Here is a 21523-nt window from a genome sequence, read left to right on the forward strand (position 1 = left end):
ATGAGCTAGAACCAGAACAGAAACATGCCGCGTTGACTGCTGATAATTTCACTCCACATTTAGTACCCTGAAATGAAGAGGGGAAAATTAATGGGGGAATAAATAGAGAAAATGGAATATAAATAATGCAGGGTTTTGTTTTATGTTTTGTGGCTTACCCTATTATTATCCTTCTTATATATAAGGAGGGGATAAATTCCAGTCTAATGAACAGTGAGTTCAAATACTCTCCTCTGTCTTCTGTACAAGAGTCACTGGACATATTTTTGAGAGTCAGTGAATGGAAATAGAGGTGGTTCCCCCCCCCTTCCTATAAAGATTTAACACAAACACTAATAGACAATTGCATGGTTAAGGTTCCCTCCTATAGATGTCGTTGTTCCAACATGTCATCCTCCTTCATTGTTGTTCCTGCTGCTATACTTGGTGTTCTGCAAGCGCTCCGGTTTTAGAGCTATTTTTAGGAGTTTAAAATTTGGCCGCCAGGCTTTTGCTTCAGCTTGAGAACAGGCATGCAGAATGTAAACCAAATCTGTGCGACTATTTTTAAGTTATCGCACACATGCTCACACAAAGACAAAAAGAGATGCTAATAGCTTTGGTCACGTTTGTGTTCCAATAGCCGACATAGCTAGTTTTGGTTTCCAGTTTGAGCTAGTTAGGCTACAAAACACACACACACACAGACACAAATGGCATAGCACAGATGTGCAAGTCCTTAAGGTGATTTGCCATGGTCTTACCCAGAAGGACACCAACACATTTCTTCCTAGCTTTAAGCATTATAAGACACATTCATGGGATTATCAACCTTGCTAAACTTGGGCTTCAAGTACTGGAATATAGATTTGTATTAGGCATTAAGAAAAAGCTTCTTACGTACAAATGCAGTTCAACAATAGAATTAAGTGCCCGGGGTGGTTTTTGAACCTCTTTTGGAGGTTTTCAATAAATGACCGAGCATCTGTGGGGGTGGCATGCTTTAGGTATTACCGGCTGCTCACTTTTAAGAAATAATATTGGCCAACAGAAGCTACTGGGTTCTTTCCCCAGTCTGTGCATATATCATTTGATTTCTTTGCCATTAAAGTTCAACTCAACTAAAGGTTCAGACTATTTTTTAAAAAAAAACAAAGTTTGTTTTGGTATTACAATCATACCTCGGGACACAGCCGCTTCAGGTTGCATTTTTTTTGGGGGGGGGGGGTACGGACTGCTGAAACCGGAAGTACCAGAACGGGTTATTTCTGGGTCTCAGCGGTCGCACATGCACAGAAGCGCTAAATCGTGCTTTACGCATGCGCGGAAACACTGGATCGCAACCCACGCGTGCACAGGCACACAGACACAGGTTGCGAATGCTGCGGGTTGCGAACGTGCATCACGCACGGATCAAGTTCGCAACCCAAGGGTCCACTGTAATTGCTGAAGTCAGAAAATGTTCTTATGAACTCCTTAGACCAGGGGGCGGCAAGGTTTACTTCGCCCGGGCCGGTTCACTCCAGCGGAGATCCCTCCCTGGGCTGAATTGTGCGCGTGCGTGAGTGCACGCAGCCACAACTTCCAGTGTTTGCGTCTGCACAGACATGATTTCCAGCATCTGCGCAGATGTGATTTCCGGCATCTGAGCATGCGCAGACACGATTTCTGGCATTGCAGAAACGAGTTCCCGCGCCGTGCTGCGCCGGTTTAGTACAGTGTGCGGGGACTTGCCGAGCGGGCGGCTTGGTTCGGGGGCGGGTCATGGGCCGGTTAAACGACCCCCTTGGGCCGTTTATGGCCCATGTGCCTTGGGTTGCCTACCCCTGCCTTAGACCATATGGCCAGCGTGAAATTTTGTAGTGTGCTCTCTGTGCCATACAGTGGTGCCCCGCAAGACGAATGCCTCGCAAGACGGAAAACCCGCAAGACGAAAGGGTTTTCCGTTTGCAGAGGCGCTTCGCAAGACGAATTTCCCTATGGGCTTGCTTCGTAAGACGAAAATTGACGAAAATTTTTGAGGGGTTTTTTCGCTCCAAAACCCCTTTTTCTGAAGCGCTAAGCTGCTAAAAGCATTTTAGCAGCAGAACCGCTAATCCCTTAAGCCTTTAATAGGCATTAATAGCCCTTAAACTGCCAATAGCGCTAATAGCGCTAATCCGCTAATGGGCTTGCTTCGCAAGACGAAAAAACCACAAGACGAAGAGACTCGTGGAACGGATTCTTTTCGTCTTGCGAGGCACCACTGTATATGCTTACTAAGGACTAGAATATTAGATTGAATAAAAACCCATAGTCATATGTTCATAATATAGTGTGCAACTGTGCTGGTTAGGCTATACATTTTTTCCTCTTTTTGCTTAGCTCATACTTTAAAAAAAACTAGCGTGTAAAGAACTGTTGTAAAGAACTGCTGTGGGGAAGCTGTGGGGAGCATCACACTCCAGAGATAATCAGGCCACTCGAGAATTGCCTGCATTTGACTGATCCTCTTTCCTGCAAGATTTGGTAGTAGATTATTATTACATGAGATTTAAAACACCCAGCTATGTTAAATTATTTACATACTTCATTGAATTTTTAATTTGGAGTGTGTGCGCGCGTTTTAATCCAGGATGTGTTTTTAATATATTATTTACTACCAAACACGCTGAAGTTAAGAAAATAAATTTGTTTGAATCTTGTTTGCTTAAGTAGCGTTAATATGAAAACATAACACTTCTTAGCTTTGTAAGCAGAGACAGTTATTAGCAGTTACACTAGCCTCATGTTTCGCATGAAGAAGTAGAATGCTATCCACAAATAACAAATACAAGTTAATACGTTGCAGAGAATGCGTGTTGTTTACTGGAGGATTCTGCATAAGGACAAAGAAATGGAAGCTTGCATATGGTCAGCTTTCCAAATCATTTGATTAGAAACAGAGAAGACACGATGCAACTCAAATATATTCATACTAAAATACACTGTGAGAAAATGCATTCTGTAAGTTGTTATTATTTGATTTATATACAGTTTATATGCCAAAATGGCTTCTAAGCAGTTTACAACCATAAAATTGATTCATAATTAAAATACACAATAACGGTTTCATCAGGGCATTAAGAAATAATTAAAATATACAAAATAATTAGTCATTTGAAAAGCAGGACAATGAAAACAGTTTTTATAAAATAATTAAAACGGTAAGATCAGAAGTTCAGCTGCAAGGGAATGCTTGCCTACACAGGAGCCGGCAGAATGCCAATACTGATGAAGCCTCTCGTATTTCAACAGGGAGGGCATTTCACAACATGGGTGCCACCAGTGAAAAGGCTGGTTTATCATTGCACTAAAGTAATTAAAGTAATATCACATAACTAAAATTAAAGTGACAAATAATACAGTGGTACCTCAGTTTACGAACTTAATTCATTCTGGAGGTCCCTTCTTAACCCGAAACCTTTCCTAACCTGAGGCCTGCTTTTGCTAATGGGGCCTCCCACTTCCGCCATGCTGCCGGCATGTGATTTCCGTTCTCATCCTGGGGCAAAGTTCATAACCCGAGGTACTACTTCTGGGTAAGCGGAGTTTGTAACCCAAGGTGTTTGTAACCCGAGGTACCACTGTATAAAAATCTTATTGAATGACCCTACAATTATTTTTCATTGATTACTCAATCTTGTATACAGTGGTACCTTAGGTTACATATGCTTCAGGTTACAGACGCTTCAGGTTACAGACTCCGCTATCCCAGAAATAGTACCTCGGGTTAAGAACTTTGCTTCAGGATGAGAACAGAAATTGTGCTCTGGTGGAGCAGCGGCAGTGGGAGGCTCCATTAGCTAAAGTGGTGCTTCAGGTTAAGAACAGTTTCAGGTTAAGAACGGACCTCCAGAACGAATTAAGAACTAAACCCGAGGTACCACTGTACTTCCTATTAATTCACATCTTCTAGCTCTGGGATATTCAACACAGTCCCTGGGGTGTGTGGCACTTCCCCGAGTGCCCACAGGCCTTTACACCCCAAACCACCATCACAGCACCAATCACAATCGCCTCCATTGTCTGAACCATAAAAAGTACAGCTCACCAGAACTGTCATGGTGGAAAAACACTGGATCCATATCCCCTCAAAAACCACCATCAAATCATAAGTCACCTTTCTCCAAAGGTGTTTGTGATCTGTTGGTGGTCTTAAGGCCATCCTGTGTTTAAAAAAAAAAAAAATGCTGCCAGGAGACTTTTGAGCACTGGGCTAAAATAATTTTGTTCAACCAACCTTTTTTAATCTGTATGTGTTTTCATTAATTAAGGATTTGGTGTATCGTATTATGTTGAAGAAAAATAGCTCAAATTTTGCTTTTTGTATTTTATTTTAAATTAAACAAATAAATAAGTGATAAAAGGTTTAGATGTGTTTTAAGTCCTGGGATACAGGCTAGATCTTCTTTTTTGCCTAGTCATGCAGCACACACCCCTTTTTTTTTCTTTGGACTACACTTAATTATAGTTTAACTAAGAAATATACATAATAGCTAAGCAAATGGTAAGTTATATTAGGTCATGGTGGAATGCAGTGCAAAGCAGAAGTAACACAAAGACAGGTCCATTTTGTTGTTCTTCTGAGGCATTACTGGTGGCTGTTAACATGCATCCTTGCTCAGACAGGCACACCTGAGTAGCATGGCTTGCCAATCGGTCAAATGTGTGAGTTAAACAGCCTATCCACCGTGATTTAGCTATAATCCACACCTGGCTGTTGTGGGCCAATTATACTTCAATCCTTAGCAATTTGCACTTAATTAATCAGAAGTGAATTCCACGTATTTGCTAAAAATGTGGGTAGCTGTACAAGTACGGTAGCTTTTTGCTATGCTTAGATCTTACATGTAAGAAATTAGGCTCTCTCAAGTATTTCCAGCCCAGTCATGCATACCAGACACTCTTTCATCATGTTTATGCTTTTAATTATTGCCGGACAACTTGCATGTCTAAGCACTATCCATGCTGTGGTTTGAGAGATAACCTTAGCCTTTCTACCCTATATGAACCTCTCATCTGCCCCATCCTGGTGACACTGAACCACGTGGTATGAAATACCCTGGGATGGCTTTAAAAATGGATGAGACAAAATTTTATAGGGAATAAGATGGATAATAGCTACTAGCTACAATGGCTATACTTTGCCTACACTACATTCAAACAAGCCTTTTATGTATACCCCACACAGGGTCAACAGTATCCACACAAGTAACATTCAGAAACAAATGGGTTTTTCACTTTGGTTGGTTTTACGGAAGAAAAGGTGAGGGGTTCTCAGAGATACATGGAAAATAATTTAAAATAGCATGATGTGGAAGAAGCTTTGGGGCTCTTTGAAATAACTGGGTGAGAGCCCTTCCTGAAGAAGAATTGTCCAATGAATTATCTTTTGTGCTGTGTGCCTTTGGAGTCTCCTCCCTCTTTGTTTATGCATCTGATGCCTCCTGTTAAGTTGTGGGTGAACATATCAGACGACACAGCGATTCTTCAAACAGCTCAGATTCTTCAAACAGGCCAGAACAGAACTGAACTGAAGGGTTCAGTCAGCCTGCTTATATAGAGCTCCACACAAGTGTTCATACAGCCACACATGTGTTCATACAGCCAAAGATCCACACAGACTTGTTTCCTCATGACATATATTTCCTCATGACATATATTTCATTCTTAATAACTCCACTCGAGCCTTTCATTTTCTTCATAGACTTTTTTTAAAAAAAAAACCACCCTCTATATCCTTTAGCTTTCTTGACTGTGCAAAAGGCAAAAAGAACTCAGGAATCCCTCAGAAGAGTGCAAATAAGGTCAATGCACAATGGAGCTGCAAGCCCTGTGTTACAACTATTAAAAGTCTCAAGCTTCAAAACACTGTTGCATCTTGAAAATTGAATGCATGCAATTGCAAAATGCATAGACTACATTTTGCGTAGTTATAAAGAACACATGCCTCTTTCCTTTGAACTTGCCACACTCCTTTGCAGGGGAGGGATAGACAATTGCACACTTTTCACAACCTCAAAGTCCTCTTCCCTCCCACCTCAACAGCTGATGGGTGTGTGTGTGTGTGTGCGTGCGTGCGTGCACAGACATCTTATAATTTGTCTGTCTTCCTGCAGGCTGGGACCTTCCATCCCTTCTATGCATGTTTTCTGGGGAGCAGGTCATGTTCAACTCAATGGATTTTCATCTGTTGTTGTTTAGTCGTTTACTTGTGTCCGACTCTTCGTGACCCCATGGACCACAGCACGCCAGGCACTCCTGTCTTCCACTGCCTCCCGCAGTTTGGTCAGACTCATGTTTGTAGCTTCGAGAACACTGTCTAACCATCTCGTCCTCTGTCATCCCCTTCTCCTTGTGCCCTCAATCTTTCCCAACATCAGGGTCTTTTCCAGGGAGTCTTCTCTTCTCATGAGGTGGCCAAAGTATTGGAGTCTCAGCTTCACTGTCCTTCCAATGAGCACTCAGGGATTTTCATCTGAGTAGGCACTTTTTAAAGGATTGTGCAGTAGTAGGTGTTTTAGCTATGCTAAGTGGAATTTTACCTTGACATTCTAGATGTATTAGCTCATATGCATTCTGAAAGAGACGTTAAAAGAGCTGTGATGGAATGCAACAAATGTCAATCTGGCCCAGACTTTTAAAGAAGTTAGGCTGAAATCCTATACGCAAGGGATTGGGGGCCTTTTCCAAGTCAAAGGTCATATAAACCAGTCTCCAGGTAGGACTGAAATATACTCTGAAATGCTGGAATGCTGCTGATAATCAGTGTATCCCAGGAGTAGCCAACGTGGCGCCACCCACATATTGCTGGACTCCAACTCCCATCATCCCTGACCTTTGGCCATGCTGTCTGGGGCTGATGGGAATTGCAGTCCTGCAGCATCTCTGCAAGGCACAGTGTTGACTACCCCTAATGTGGACAATACTGAGCTAGATAGGCCCAAGCTCTGACCCTAAATACGGCAGTTTCCCATGTTCCTCACCATCCTGGAAAAAAGTGACAAGTGGGATGCCGCAGGGCTCTGCCCTAGGCCTGTTGCAGTTCATAGGATCATAGAATTGGAGAGTTGTAAGGAACCCTGATGATCATCTAGTCCAACCCGCTGCAATGCAGGAATATGCAGCTCTTGCAACTTGCAACCTTGGCATTATCAGCACCATGCTCTGACCAACTGAGCTATGCAGGCTCAATGTCTTTATAACAATTTGGATGAAGGAATTTCATGTTGTTGGCAGGGTTAATGATTGGACTTGAAAATGAGCTTTGGGGAAATATGGGGCAGAGAGCTAAAGGGGCAGAGAGGTCCAAAAGCAGGCATAGGCAAACTCGGCCCTCCGGATGTTTTGGGACTACAACTCCCATCACCCCTAGCTAACAGGACCAATGGTCAGGGATGGTGGGAGGTGTAGTCCCATAACATCTGAAGGGCCGGGTTTGCCTATGCCTGTCCAAAAGACTGAGCTGAATGTCACATGCTGTTTTGACGTAAATAGCCAGATGTTTGAAAGTAAGTTCTGTAGTGCTGAATAAATGTTTGGCTGTGGGTCTCTAGTGCTTAATGGTTGGAAAGCATTCGGGGGGGGGGGGACACACCTGGTGGAATATATTATGTAAAGCCAGAAAAAGATGGTGTGAAAAGGGAGCCTTCAAGAGCTCCGTCTACTTAACTTATCAAAGATCAAGGAGATCAAGAGGCTAAGTGATCATTATCAGCGATTTTGAAGACAGACAAAAGTTGCTTGACACTTCAAGATTTTCTTTTTCTTTTGCCTTCAAATAAATCCTCTGTAGCTAGATGTGCAGGCTAGAAACATTCAGTCTGTCAAATGGGGTTTGGTATATTAAATGGAAGATATTAGCAATTGGAAAGTGTTACAAAACAATCAAATTTAAAGGTCAGGAACCTTAGACTGCTGGGCTTTAGATGAACCCCTGGCATTTTGCATTCCGCCTGTGGAATTTTCAGCAGCTATCCTTGGTAATGTGAGACTCTCAGCTTATAATCTCTCGTATGTATTCTGAGCAGACCGTGCCTAGGGGACATTTAGCCCAACACAGAGAGTGGTATTTTTGTGTGTGATATGGGGCGTATCAATATGCCAATATCTTATGTTCCTATGAAGCTTATGAAATTGTAGAGAGGGCTGCTCCCAGCTTGCCTGTTAACATCAGCAAGGGGGTACACATGCCATGTAGAAAGGCCTTCCTGGATAAGGCAAATGACCCATCTAACCTGGCACCTTGTTCTCACAGTGATCAATCAGTTTCCTGTTGGAAGCCCACAAGCGGCACATCAGTGCAACAGCAATCTTCCCCACTTGTGAATCCCAGTGTCTCTTATTCAAAGTCAGATACTTTCTGAGAACGGCCTTTTGGTTTTGAGCTCTCATGAACTGCAGGCAGTGACAATTTTAGGCCCATCCAATATGCATGCGACTGTGCAATGCGTGCATCACACTGAACCTGTAAGTGACACGAAAACATCACAAAATGGGGCAAAATGGGGTGGGGGGCAGAACGGGGTTGTGTGGCATTATGCAGGCCCTGCTGGCGCATGTGGGAGCACATATTCATCTATTTTGAGGGGACAATGGGACACAGCTTTGAATCAAAACAGCAAACTGAAGATTTCAGAACTGCACTGATTGTTTGGTTTCTTAGAATCCCTGAGTGATGCCAGTTGCTGGTACATCATAAAGAACTGGGCTCAGTTCTCATTGTTTCTTAGTGCATAATATTTTCTTTTCTTTTTTATGAACCGACCACTGTACAAACACTTCAGCAACAGGTTACAGCAGTCTTCAACAATCTGGTGCTGTCCAGGTCTTTGTGAAGGTGTGAGAACTGCAACAATCCGTCCAGTTTGAACTGTTTGCCATTTGCTGAGCTTGCTTATTTTAATTTTGATTTACTGCATTGTTCCCACCCTATGAGCAGTTGGTGAAGGGTGGGTTACAAATGCCATTAATGAATGTGTTCAGGCCCACATATGAACTCTGGGGGCACACCCTAAAACCCAGTAATACTTGGTTTGCCAACCCATGAATCCAGCCTCCAATTCTCCTTTCCTCTTAAGCACAGCAAACTGTTTCCATACTACATACTGCATGGAAATAATATCATTTCACTGCTTGTCTTCAAAAGCAGGCAGTTTATTCATCCTAAACCCCCCTTTCTTTCCCAGTGAGCAAAGTAAGGTTCTTTGATCCAGTAGTTTCAGTTCAAATTCCAAACATAATGAAGTAGAAAGGATTATTCTGTCTGAGAAGAATAAATAGCAAAATGTGTGCGAAACAATGAGAGTGGATATCTCTGCCACCGTGCATCTGTCCTCAGGGTCTTCTCAGGTTTCCACCAGGCTTTGTCACTCTCTAGTCTGATAGCTCACCTTCACAGTGTGATTCCCATGACTGTCGGGAAGCCTCTGAAATGAAAAGAGAGAGGAGGGCAGGAATGTGCTGCAGTACATCTGCAGTGGAAACAGAAACTGACATTGTTGGGAGCTTCAATCATGAATCCAGCAGCAGAGAGGCCTGACTACAGCTTTAAATAACATAAAATGTGGGGTGGGGGGACTCCCAAAAGTATGTGCTGTTATCTTCGTATTTCAGAAAACCAGGACAAGGAAGAGAATAGGAAAAGAGAATTGCTTGATGTCAAATGCCTTGGACTGTTAAACCTCTGTAGCAGAGCTCTACAGTAGTTCTTCAGGTTTCGCAACACAGGGTCCAGAAAATCACAGGAAGCTGTCTTATCCTGTGTCAGACCATTGGTCCATCTAACTCAGTATTGGGATGGATCTCTTACAACCTTTTGTCTCTGTGCTGTAAGACTTCACTTTGGTCAGGAAAGGACCAGCTCCAAGGCGAGGCGGCGCAAAATTGAGAAGATCCATAATTGAGAAGATCCATTTGGGGGTGTCAGCACAGGATGCCATATTATGAAAGATTACCAAAGTTTGCCCCTGCTGGACACAAGACTCCAGGTGTGGTCTGACCAAGGCCGACTAGAGTGGTACTATTACTTCCCTTGATCTGGGCACTAGACTTCTGTTGATGTAGCCTAGAAAAGCATTCACTGTTTTTGCTGCTGCATCACACTGTTGATGGATGTTCAGCCTGTGGTCTACAAAGACCCCTAGATCCTTTTCACATGTACTTATATCTGTGCAGCTGATTATCCCTGCCTAAATGCCAAACCTCACATTTGTCCCTATTGAAATTCATTTTGTTAGTCTGTCCTACCCCTGACCAATGTGATCACGGATTTGATGTGAAAACCAGCATAATATAACACTAATTTAGGCATTCTCATCCCTCATTTCATTCTATTTCTATAAAGAGTTCTGTTGTTTATCCTGAAGTATTGGGATGGGAATAGGCAAAATTTGAAAGAAAGAAAGAAAAAGTGTTTAGGTAACACTGACATTTTGACCATGGCTACTTGCCCAGCTAAAGCTGGGGTGTTGACATTTCGTGAGTTCTTGTTGAATGCCCTTATACAGTCCCCTGTAGTTTCTACATCCCAGTTGTCTTATGTCAGCAGTGAGGTTAATACCTAAGTATTTAAATCCTTCATGTCATTTGGCAAACAGAGTTAACTACTAACCAGTCACTTGCAGTGTTGTCTACGTTCATAGGAAGGAGCACAGAATATTTTTTTAAAATAAGAGGTTTTATTGATTTTTCCAGTGCATAAACACAATTGTGGTATTTGCTGCTTATTTATGTGGCAATAGTGTCCCTTGTTGTTGTTGTTGCAAATCTCCTAAAAATGAAGAGTATCCAGAACTTTGATCTTCAAGACAAACATCAGTGAAAACATGCAATTCAGGTTCCTATTTTCTAAGGTGGCCATATTGTATTTTGCTAGTAAAAGAGGTACAGGGGCCTAAGGCCTAAGGGTACCTTAAAAAGGTACCCTTGGAAGATATTCAGATGATTTACCGGTATAATAAGCTGTGTGTTTTGACTAAGCAGCTTGTACATAACCCAAACATAGCTGGTTCTTTCTTGCACAAGTAGGCTGTGTAATTTCTGGCAGTTAAGTACCGAAGTCCTGATAATGCATTGAGGGGGGCGCTGAGAATGGGATACTGAATGAAAACAGGCAAATGTCCTCATGGGAGGGGGTACTAACAGAATAAATGCTTGCGCTGAGATTTATTGGAATTCTAATTATAACATAGGTAATTGATTGCTGGAATTTTTGAAGAAGATTGCCAACGATAAGTTGTCTGCGAGAATGATATCATTGTCTTAGGCAGGAAACATATTTGCCAGTTAGATGTTCAGTTCTATTGCACAGTGTAACGGGAATGAATAATTCAGGGAAGCAGGGGCTTTTCAGAATTAATCCATCAAAGAACACTGCAACGGTTGCATTATTGCTTGATGCATAAATGTACGTATCAGCTTATCTGTACATGTAGCATAGGGACAGAAGGCACTACTCACTCATAATGTAGTGAGCTTGTAGTATAAAGGCTAAGAGGGGAGACATGAACCAAACAGGAGAGTCTCCGTCCAAAGATTACTTTACCTATGAATAGGCACCAAAGTGGACGCGGGTGGCACTGTGGGTAAAACCTCAGCGCCTAGGACTTGCCGATCGCATGGTCGGCGGTTCGAATCCCCGCAGCGGGGTGCGCTCCCATTGTTCGGTCCCAGCGTCTGCCAACCTAGCAGTTCAAAAGCACTCTCGGGTGCAAGTAGATAAATAGGGACCGCTTACCAGCGGGAAGGTAAATGGCATTCCGTGTGCTGCGCTGGCTCGCCAGATGCAGCTTGTCACGCTGGCCACATGACCCGGAAGTGTCTGCGGACGGCGCCGGCTCCCGGCCTATAGAGTGAGATGAGCGCACAACCCTAGAGTCTGGCAAGACTGGCCCGGACGGGCAGGGGTACCTTTACCTTTACCTTTGGCACCAAAGTAGTTGTGCAAACCCCTCTCTCTTCAGCTTTAGCAGTCCTTGCTCCCAATAGTCTACACTGACTGGCAGCAGTTCTCCAGGGTTTCAGGCAGGACACATTTCTTATCCTGCTTGGAGAGGTCAGGGGTTGAACCAGGGACTTTCTGTGTGCAAATCTCATGCTCTACCACTGAGCTATCCCCTTTGTTTAAGGGAAGCTACTGTTTTAGCTGGGATGCGGGTGGCGCTGTGGGTTAAACCACAGAGCCTAGGACTTGCCGATCAGAAGGCCGGCGGTTTGAATCCCCGCGATGGGGTGAGCTCCCTTTGCTCGGTCCCTGCTCCTGCCAACCTAGCAGTTTGAAAGCACGTCAAAGTGCAAGTAGATAAATAGGTGCTGCTCCGGCAGGAAGGTAAACGGCATTTCCGTGTGCTGCTCTGGTTCGCTAGAAGTGGCTTAGTCATGCTGGCCACATGGCCCGGAAGCTGTACACCGGCTCCCTCAGCCAATAAAGCGAGATGAGCACCGCAACCCCAGAGTCGGTCACAACTGGACCTAATGGTCAGGGGTCCATTTACCTTTACTGTTTTAGCTGCTTTGCTTCTTAGCGTATTGCTTATTTTGTTTTTAACTGTAAACTGCTTTATTCCTTGTAACAGAAAAGGAACTATAAATAAATAAAGGATCCAGAGAAATGTCGTCCAACATACATATATACCTGGAACACCTTGGTCTGTCTAAGTCCATCACACATATTTCTTCTATTTCTGCACAATTTTATGTTAGAAGCACTGAGGTCCAACATAGCCACTCATGAGGAATAAGCAGAATCTCTCCCACACACATTCATGCTGTGGTACCTGTGCTCATAATTACTTCAGTTTAGCAAATGCTAACAGTGCTTACACTTTGCTCCTTTTCTGTTATCCCTGAGGAACAATGATCCCGAAAAGTAGGTTAAATTCTGTGGCCTTCTAATTTGTCTGTTCAGCTACACTTTCATGCCCTTCTCTTCTGGCGGCTGATTCAAAACAACATTCCCAGGTGGGAGCTTGCAAGCAGAACCGCTTAGCTTTAGCACTGAGCATGCCAAGGGGGTCTTTGGGCCACTCATGCAACAGCTTGAAGATGCTGAAGGTAGAGTTTCTGGGTTTGGAGCTTCTGGTTTGGTGATCATGTGACTGCTTCACCTTCACTCTGCGTCCAAGTCTCAGCTTTTGCACTATGGGCCAATGTTCCATGCAAGTTGGGGGAGGGACCTGCAGTCAGTAGTGTAGTATGAGGAGATGAGGGGCAGAAGGGTGGGTGCAAAATTGTTTAGGGACACGAAATTTCAACGCCTGGTGTTGCCTCAATAGAGCTGTGTGCTTCCGTCGTGGGGCTCTGTTAAAAACAGCTTCTCCATACGAACCAGGAAGTCTCCAGACAATAGAATGACTCTTCTGTTTTTATCTCCAAGTCTGCAATCTCCTGGGTGGCATAGATGCTGTTAGGCAGTTGAATGGGCTCTGTACATTTCCCTCCCTCCTGTCCTCTCCACGCAGCCTTGAGTACTGGCAACCCATGCTATGGGCGTGCAGCCCTCCAGATCTTCTCAGGGTACTTTTCCCATTGTGCCTGAACACTGGCCAAGCTGGCTAGGGTTGATGGTGGTTGCAGTCCAACAAGATGTTGAAGGTCACCCCCAGTGCCAGATTTATGTATAAGCTAAACAAGCTATAGCTTAGGGCCCCACTCTTGGGGGGGCCCCCAAAAAATAAAGGGGAAAAAACCTGGATACTTCTTTTTAATTGTATTTCAGTTCAACAACTACTTTGATAAAATACATATTTTGTTATGTGCAAATGGCTTTAGATACCTATTAGGTCCATGATTTACCATAGCATATATTCAACACAAAAAACTGACAATTTGTTGTTAACAAAAGACAGCTGGACATATAAAGGGCCCCATTACCTTCAGTAGCTTGTTGTTGTTGTTTAGTCGTTCAGTCGTGTCCGACTCTTCGTGACCCCATGGACCAGAGCACGCCAGGCACCCCTGTCTTCCACTGTCACCTGCATTTTGGTCAGATTCATGTTTGTAGCTTCGAGAATACTGTCTAACCATCTCGTCCTCTGTCGTCCCCTTCTCCTTGTGCCCTCCATCTTTCCCAACATCAGGGTCTTTTCCAGTGAGTCTTCTCTTCTCATGAGGTGGCCAAAGTATTGGAGCCTCAGCTTCACGATCTGTCCTTCCAGTGAGCACTCAGGGCTGATTTCCTTCAGAATGGATGCGTTTGATCTTCTTGCAGTCCATGGGACTCTCAAGAGTCTCCTCCAGCAGCATAATTCAAAAGCATCAATTCTTTGGCGATCAGCCTTCTTTATGGTCCAGCTCTCACTTCCATACATCACTACTGGGAAAACCATAGCTTTTCAGTAGCTTAGGGGCTCATCAAACCAGCCCTGGTCATCCTCCAACTTCCTTGCTCACGCCCACTACTAACTACTTCTTAGAAACTTTTGCAGTAGGAAAATAAAAGTTCTTCCTTTCCTTCTATTGTTTTAGTCAATTTCTTATGCCACTTCAGTGTAATGGGTCCTAAAGTTAAGCTATTTTCCCACGCCATTAGTATGCTTTGTAAAAAGAAGACTCCTTGCTGTTGTGTTTTATAATAAAGGAAAACAAAGGTATAAAAATTGACTAGACTTCAGCACTGTGCATTAATTTGGTAGTCACACTACTGAGCAGTGGAAGCTGTGGGTCCCTTTATCTTAATTTGACTGTAACTTTGTGTAATGTTTGCGTCCCTTTGTGCCTTGGGATGGGCTTTGTCTCTTGTCTGCTGGGCCACAGAGCAGGTTACAGTAAAACTCCCTTGAAGCAGGGAGGCATTCAGAATAGTGACACACAGTAAGACAACCCTTACAGAGCGATGGGGTTTGAATCAACCGTAAGTAGAGAGGGAAACAAAGGATCTTAAAAATAAAGCAACCACTATAGTAATGCCTTTCAAAATGTCTGCAGGTTAAGCCACATCCAGATATTGAATACAGGAACATAAGTTCACCTTATGTTCAGACCATCGGTCCATCTAATGTGGTATTGACTACTCCAGGCTTATCCAACCTGTGGCACTCCCAACTCCCATAATCCCCAAACAGCATGACCAACACTCAGGAATGATGGGAGTTGGAGTCTAGCAGCATTTGGGGGACAACATGTTGGGGAAGGCTGGTCTACATTAACTGGCATCACAGCACTGCAGGGATTTAAGCAAGATGTTTCCCAGCCCTATCTATATATGCCAGGGATTGAACCTGGAATGTGCAAAGTGAGTGTTGCATCTAACAAATGATATGCTAGAGCTTGGAATGGAAGAGAATAGGCAAACCAAAAATGAAAAGTGGGGTTGCCATATATTTGGCATATCTTTGAGGTCTTTGAGAGCCAATGTGGAGTAGTGGTTAAGAGCGGTAGACTCATAATCTGGTGAACCGGGTTCTTGTCTCCGCTCCTCCACATGCAGCTGCTGGGTGACCTTGGGCCAGTCACGCTTCTTTGAAGTCTCTCAGCCCCACTCACCTCACAGAGTGTTTGTTGTGGGGGAGGAAGGGAAAGGAGAATGTTAGCCGCTTTGAGACTCCTTCGGGGAGTGCTAAAGTGGGATATCAAATCCAAACTCTTCTTCTTCTTTAAACTCTTTGTTTGGGGGTTGGGGGGTTGGAAATGCAACCAATAGCACCATAAAGGTTCACAGAACTGCATGTGGTGTGGAGAAAGCAGACAGAGCTTTTCCCTCCCTCTCTTTCTCATAGTATTAGAATTCAAGGCCACCCAGTGAAATTAATGGGCAGTATATTCTCTTCCGGCAAAGCAAGTACTTTGTCACACAGTGCATAATTGACATATATAATTCACTACCACAAGGTGTTATGATGGCTGACTTAGATAGCTTTAAAGGGGGGGGGCTGGATAAATTTGCGGAAGATAACTTTTATCAGTCGCTATTAGTCACGATTGCTAAATGGAACTTCTCTGTTAAGAGAGACAGTATGTCTCTGAATATTTGATGCTGGGAACCAACAATGGATGGAGTGGTCATGTGTTGCTTGTAAGTTTCCCAGAAATCTTTGACTAGCCATTGTTGGCTGGCCCTGTTATCTTCCTTCCTGGCTGAGTCACCTGTTCATAAAGCATTTGTAAGTCAGAAATATAGGAAGAGACCTGCTGGATCAAGCCAAAGGACCCAGCTATTCCAGCAAACATGTCTCCCATAATTTGTTAATGGGAGTCAAGGTTCCAAGTCTGGATTTGAAAAGACCAGCTGATTTTTTGAATGACTCTCTCACTGAGCCAAAGCAAATCTGTGACAAGAAACTGGATTAAATAAATGTTGACTGGGTCACTACCAAAGATCAAATCAAAGTTAACACCATCAGTGAGTCATGAGCACGTATAAAATCCCGATGTTCTTTTAACTACGGAGCTATATATGGAAGTGAATAGGAAATGAGGCTAAGAATATATTATTTGGAAAGGATCTGGGCATGATTTGAAAAGATAATTACAGACAAGCATAACAAAAAAAAAAAAGGAGTATATAACCACAGAAACAGCTGAATAACTGTGCAGCAATTAAAAAGAATTCTTCATTCTTTCCCTGCAAAGGAGAAAAAAAAACACGACTTCAGGTTAAAAATTAACCTTGACTATGGAAATATATTCACCCGTTATGTCAAGAAATTTACATTTGTAAAACGATCTGAAGTGCTAACCTGTAATCTGACTCATGTACTTGAGGTGAGATTGTGGGTTCTTGTAATGATTGTAAGCTTTAAAATATTTGCGTTCTCAGAAGTACGTGTAGAAAACCATTATAAATCATTTTGCCTGGAGGATCCACAGAGGCTGGGTGCTCAGCCAATTTTGCCAGCTAAAATTGAGGCCATGGGAACAAGGCAAGTGTTTGAAATCAGAGTCCCTTTTCTTCTCCTCCAGTAACATTTAATAATGAGAAGTTTGCCACATACCATGTTCACAAATGGCAACCAATGGTTTCAGGGGCAAGGGGAGCTTGCGACGTGATGCCATCATGTGATCTGAATGATGAGGCATTGGCAGGAAAGAAAGGAGAGCAGCAATTCGTTGACCAAAGCAGGTGGTTCCAGCCCAGCAGGGCAAAGGAGATCACATGTTGTACCACCGAACTATGGCACTTTTCTACACTTTGCCTAAGCCTCTGTTGCTGTTGGTTCTGCAGTGGAGAAGGTTGAAGAACCCTTTGCTTGTCTCCGTTTGCATGAGAGTAAAGGTAAAGGGTAAGGGACCCCTGACCATTAGGTCCAGTCGTGACTGACTCTGGGGTTGCGGCGCTCATCTCACTTTATTGGCCGAGGGAGCCGGCGTACAGCTTCCGGGTCATGTGGCCAGCATGACTCTGGCAAACCAGAGCAGCGCACAGAAACGCTGTTTACCTTCCCGCCGGAGTGGTACCTATTTATCTACTTGCACTTTGATGTGATTTCGAACTGCTAGGTTGGCAACAGCAGGGACCGAGCAACGGGAGCTCACCCCGACGTGGGGATTCGAACCGCCAACCTTCTGATCAGCAAGTCCTAGGTTCTGTGGTTTAACCCACAGCGCCACCCGTGTCCTGCATGAGAGTAAGCCGGTAGCAAAAAGCAGAATTGCTGGGCTTTCATCCCTTGTTAAATTAGGGACATCAGATTTCCTGAGCACGGAGTTATAAAAATGGCTGCGCTTATGACAGGGATATATACACTGAGAACCAGCAGAGGCTTATGCTGGGCATTCTATGATGCTTCAATGTGCCCACGCTAGGTGGTCAGTTTCCACACTCACCCCTCTATGCCCTCACTCTGGAAAATCAAAAGGCATTATCGGAGTTCAAGGACACATTCCAGTCAAGCAATAAACACCCTGGGTGCAAAGTAGGGTGAATGAATAGCCTGAGAAGAGAGGGAGATGAAACGTCAAGAGCAGGCATAGGCAAACTCGACCCTCCAGATGTTTTGGAACTACAATTCCCATCAACCCTGGCCACTGGTCCTGTTAGCTAGGGATCATGGGAGTCCCAAAACATCTGGAGGGCCGAGTTTGCCTATGCCTGGTCAACAGCATGCAACATGGAACCACATGGAACATTTAGTTACCTCTTCCATGCTGCTGTGCCCAGTAATACACATTGTAGTAGCTCTGATTTGGAGGCTTAATTAGACATTACCTTTTTGTTTTTGTTTTCAAAGGAACATTCTAGTATTTGTGGACTTCAGTGTTTGCCAGGGGTAGGCATAAAAATAACAAAGGGAAGCCGAACAGCAGCAAATGGTTCTAACTATGTTTTTTGCCTCGTGAACTTGGAATGAAATGGGCTTTGCAGTTGAAAGGCAGGTTAATTCCATTGCTAATAATCCATCTGCTTTAACTACGTCTGAGAACAAGAGGAGTAGTTTCAATATGCCTTGTATTCATGTAGCTCAAAACCCTTTATAAACATTAATTAATTAAAGCTCAAAATCTTCCCTTAAGGCAGAGAAGCGTAATCCCTGTTTATTTCTTTAAAATAATAATGATGGTAATATTAATAATGACTAATCTTATGACTATATAACAGATAGCACAAATATGGGTTAAATATTTTACTCAGACCCAGCATTGAGTAAATAGCCCATTTGGCACATAACGATTTGGCACTATGTACATGAGCTGGGACAAAACTAAGGAAAGCACCTTCAATTCCCTCTTATCCTGTGCCGTCAGAAGAAAGACCTGGCCAATGTTCAGTTTTGTTTTTGCAAAAGCATATATGCTGTTGCATATGAATCAGAGACATAGTTTATCACAAACTCGTCCATTTCAAACCAAGGCAGCTTTATAACACATGGTTTGCTATAAACCACAATCACTGGTTTGTAAGCAGCAACAAGATTCTGTGAAACTGAAACTAAATGCTGGCAGAAGTTCTTCTCCTGGCAGCATGGGACAAAGAGAGGAGAAGAGGAATGTATGACCACCAAGGTTTTGCTCAGGCTTGTTCCAGTTTATGTGCATAGAACTAAATAATGGTTTCATGTTATGTGCAATCACAGCCAGTGGCCTGTGGCTTTCTGGGATCGACTCATGGCCCTTTTAGATTTGGGTGTTGTCTGAACCTTAGCCACAAACTGTAGAAAACCTTAGCTACACCTTGTGGTTAAGGAGGAAAGAGCTTAACCATGAGCCTGAGTTCTGGTGACATGCTAGGGCAAAGTTTAGCTTATCTGCCATGCTATGCTGAGATAAAAAGCCAGAGAGAAGCAAAGTTGGGGGAGCGTTTCTCCCCTGGAACCCGTACATTTCCACATTCATGCAAGTCGTGCTTAGCATTATGTGTGAACACGTCCAATGTATGCTTTCAAGTGTGCATATTGTGTGGGGGAAAGATATCAAGTGTTGGTTCTGTATATTAGCAAACTAAGTTGTTAATGAGCAGGTCTGAGATAGATGGCTTGATGCAGCAAAAGAAATAAGTTCACATAAATAGTACAAGAGTACTGCAGGCCTTTATCCAAAGATGAGATGACATTTTTAGATTCCTCTGCAGCAGGAGGAATTTTATAGAAATAAAGATAGTAGCAAACAGTGTCTTGCTCTGCAACCAGCATTGCCTAAATCTGAGAATTAGAGTTTTGTGCATCTTCTAAAGGTACACTGTATAATTTGAGAGTCACATATAACATCATTTTCCCTCGATAATTAAAATCACTTATGGTGTTTAGCTGAAATGCTGCCATCAGAATACATCCTCGAAATATCACTGAATTGAGATGCTATAATCATTACCTAAATATGGGAAATACTTAGGAATTCAGGCTGAACTCCTATGCAACATGAGGAATAATAGTACTGAATTACTTTATAGGGTCGCTGTAAGAATTACAGTACATCTAGATAGTGCACGTGAAGTGTCCCTGGGCACTTGAAAATGCTATACAGATGTTGAGGCTTTTATTAATAGTATGATTTATGCTTACCTCAAAGTTTCATTGACTTTAATAAGACTTACTTCTGAATAAACTTACATTTATAGGATTGAGCTGCACATTGGGGATAGCGAATATCTGTACCCCTGAGGACAACTCTGTTCTCCAAATACTAGTCCAGGTCCTGGAACGATCTGTAAAATGAAGTTGGTGTCACTTAGTGGCATGGACTTCACAGATATGAAGAACATGCACTTGGATGGAATGAGGTCATCGATTGGTGAGGAGAAAGTGAGCAGAGGAATAAACTGTTATTCCTCTAAGCTCCCTCAAAGGCAGAGTGGCAAGGAGGGGGGTCTGTCTTCCAGGGTGCTCATGAGAGAAAATACACTAGAAATGTATATAAAATACAGATGAGGGTCTCTCACTCCCCACCCCCACCACTTACAAGGGAAATTGCGAGGAAACTTGTTTTTTCACTCCATATTCATAGCTGTCAACGTTTCCCTTTTTTTAAGGGAAATTCCCTTATTCCGAATAGGATTCCTCGCAAGAAAAGGGTTGACAGCTAACATATTGACTAAAATTTGGTCAGATAAAGTTTTATGCCCAGACACCCATCAGTAGGCTACCTGTGAATTAGGGTGCAATGCAGATGAAATCAGGGGTGCCAACTCCCACTGAAATCAAAAGAACATTTCTGTAACAGTGCCCTTTGGGTCCTGCGGGTTTCAGTGGGAATGAAGTGTTTGTGTGTCCAACTTTCCCTGGGTTGCCCACACAATGAACTAAGGAGTCTTTAAAAGATTGACAGCCGCAGTATGTGTACATAATAAGGAGAGGAGAGAAAGCACAACATAGTTAGTAACTGTAAATCTTAACTCCTCACCAGCTCCGTAAGGAACTTGATGTTGATTAAACAGTCTTATGATCCACAGAATGCAAGGACTGTGTCATTAGTGTATTGTGTCCCTTTCTTTCAGGTTACTCAATACTTCAAGCTATTATGGAAACAGCAGGAGAAAAAAGCTGGCAAGTCAGCGCCATATGTGTGGAGAATTTTAATGATGCAAGCTACAGGCAGCTTTTAGAAGACTTGGACCGGAGACAGGAAAAGAAATTCGTAATAGATTGTGAAATAGAGAGGCTTCAGAATCTCTTAGAACAGGTAATGCCTGCTTTTAATGTCACTGCAAACACATTAGTGAGGCCCCTGAAGAGCGGCCTCTCTCCTCTGCCTTTCATTTTTTGCCTTGCCAATCAAGGCCAGGACTGTTTTCATGATGCGTTTCCTCCCTCCACTCTTTTATACACAGCCTGGTGTTTAATGTACACCGCTGGATCCATTTGCACACTGATGTGAAGTTCCCACCAAGCAGCTTCTCAGTCCAGTAGGAAAATAAAACATCCCACACACAGATACAGCAGGCTCACAGCTGATACTGCAAAAAGGAACTGAACCCACCCCATATCCTCCGCAAGACTCGCCTGAAGCTCCCGGTGCTTTTGTTCCAGCCAAACCCACATTCACCATCTATTGGTTTTATTATTATATTTATATCCCGCCTTTCCTTCAAGGAGCTCAAGTTCCCACAAAGGTTCTCTCCCTCCCCCATTTTATCCTTGCAACAACCCTGTGT

The 21523-nt window shown here is 43.3% G+C and overlaps 1 protein-coding gene across 6 annotated transcripts in view; it reads left to right on the forward strand.

The window, feature by feature from the left end:
* Nucleotides 1-21523, forward strand: part of GRIA4 (glutamate ionotropic receptor AMPA type subunit 4) — a 217865-nt gene that overhangs the window by 124828 nt on the left and 71514 nt on the right. For all 6 annotated transcript variants that reach the window (XR_014510180.1, XM_083436276.1, XM_083436277.1 and 3 more), the window contains exon 4: nucleotides 20867-21051. Coding sequence is in view for 5 of the 6 variants with exons in the window: in XM_083436276.1 (XP_083292402.1) it covers nucleotides 20867-21051 (185 nt within the window). In the remaining variant the exon portion in view is untranslated. The remainder of the gene's footprint in view (nucleotides 1-20866; nucleotides 21052-21523) is intronic.

This window comes from Podarcis tiliguerta (assembly GCF_965153285.1).
Source record: "Podarcis tiliguerta genome assembly, chromosome: 4".
NCBI classification, from domain to species: Eukaryota; Metazoa; Chordata; class Lepidosauria; order Squamata; family Lacertidae; genus Podarcis; species Podarcis tiliguerta.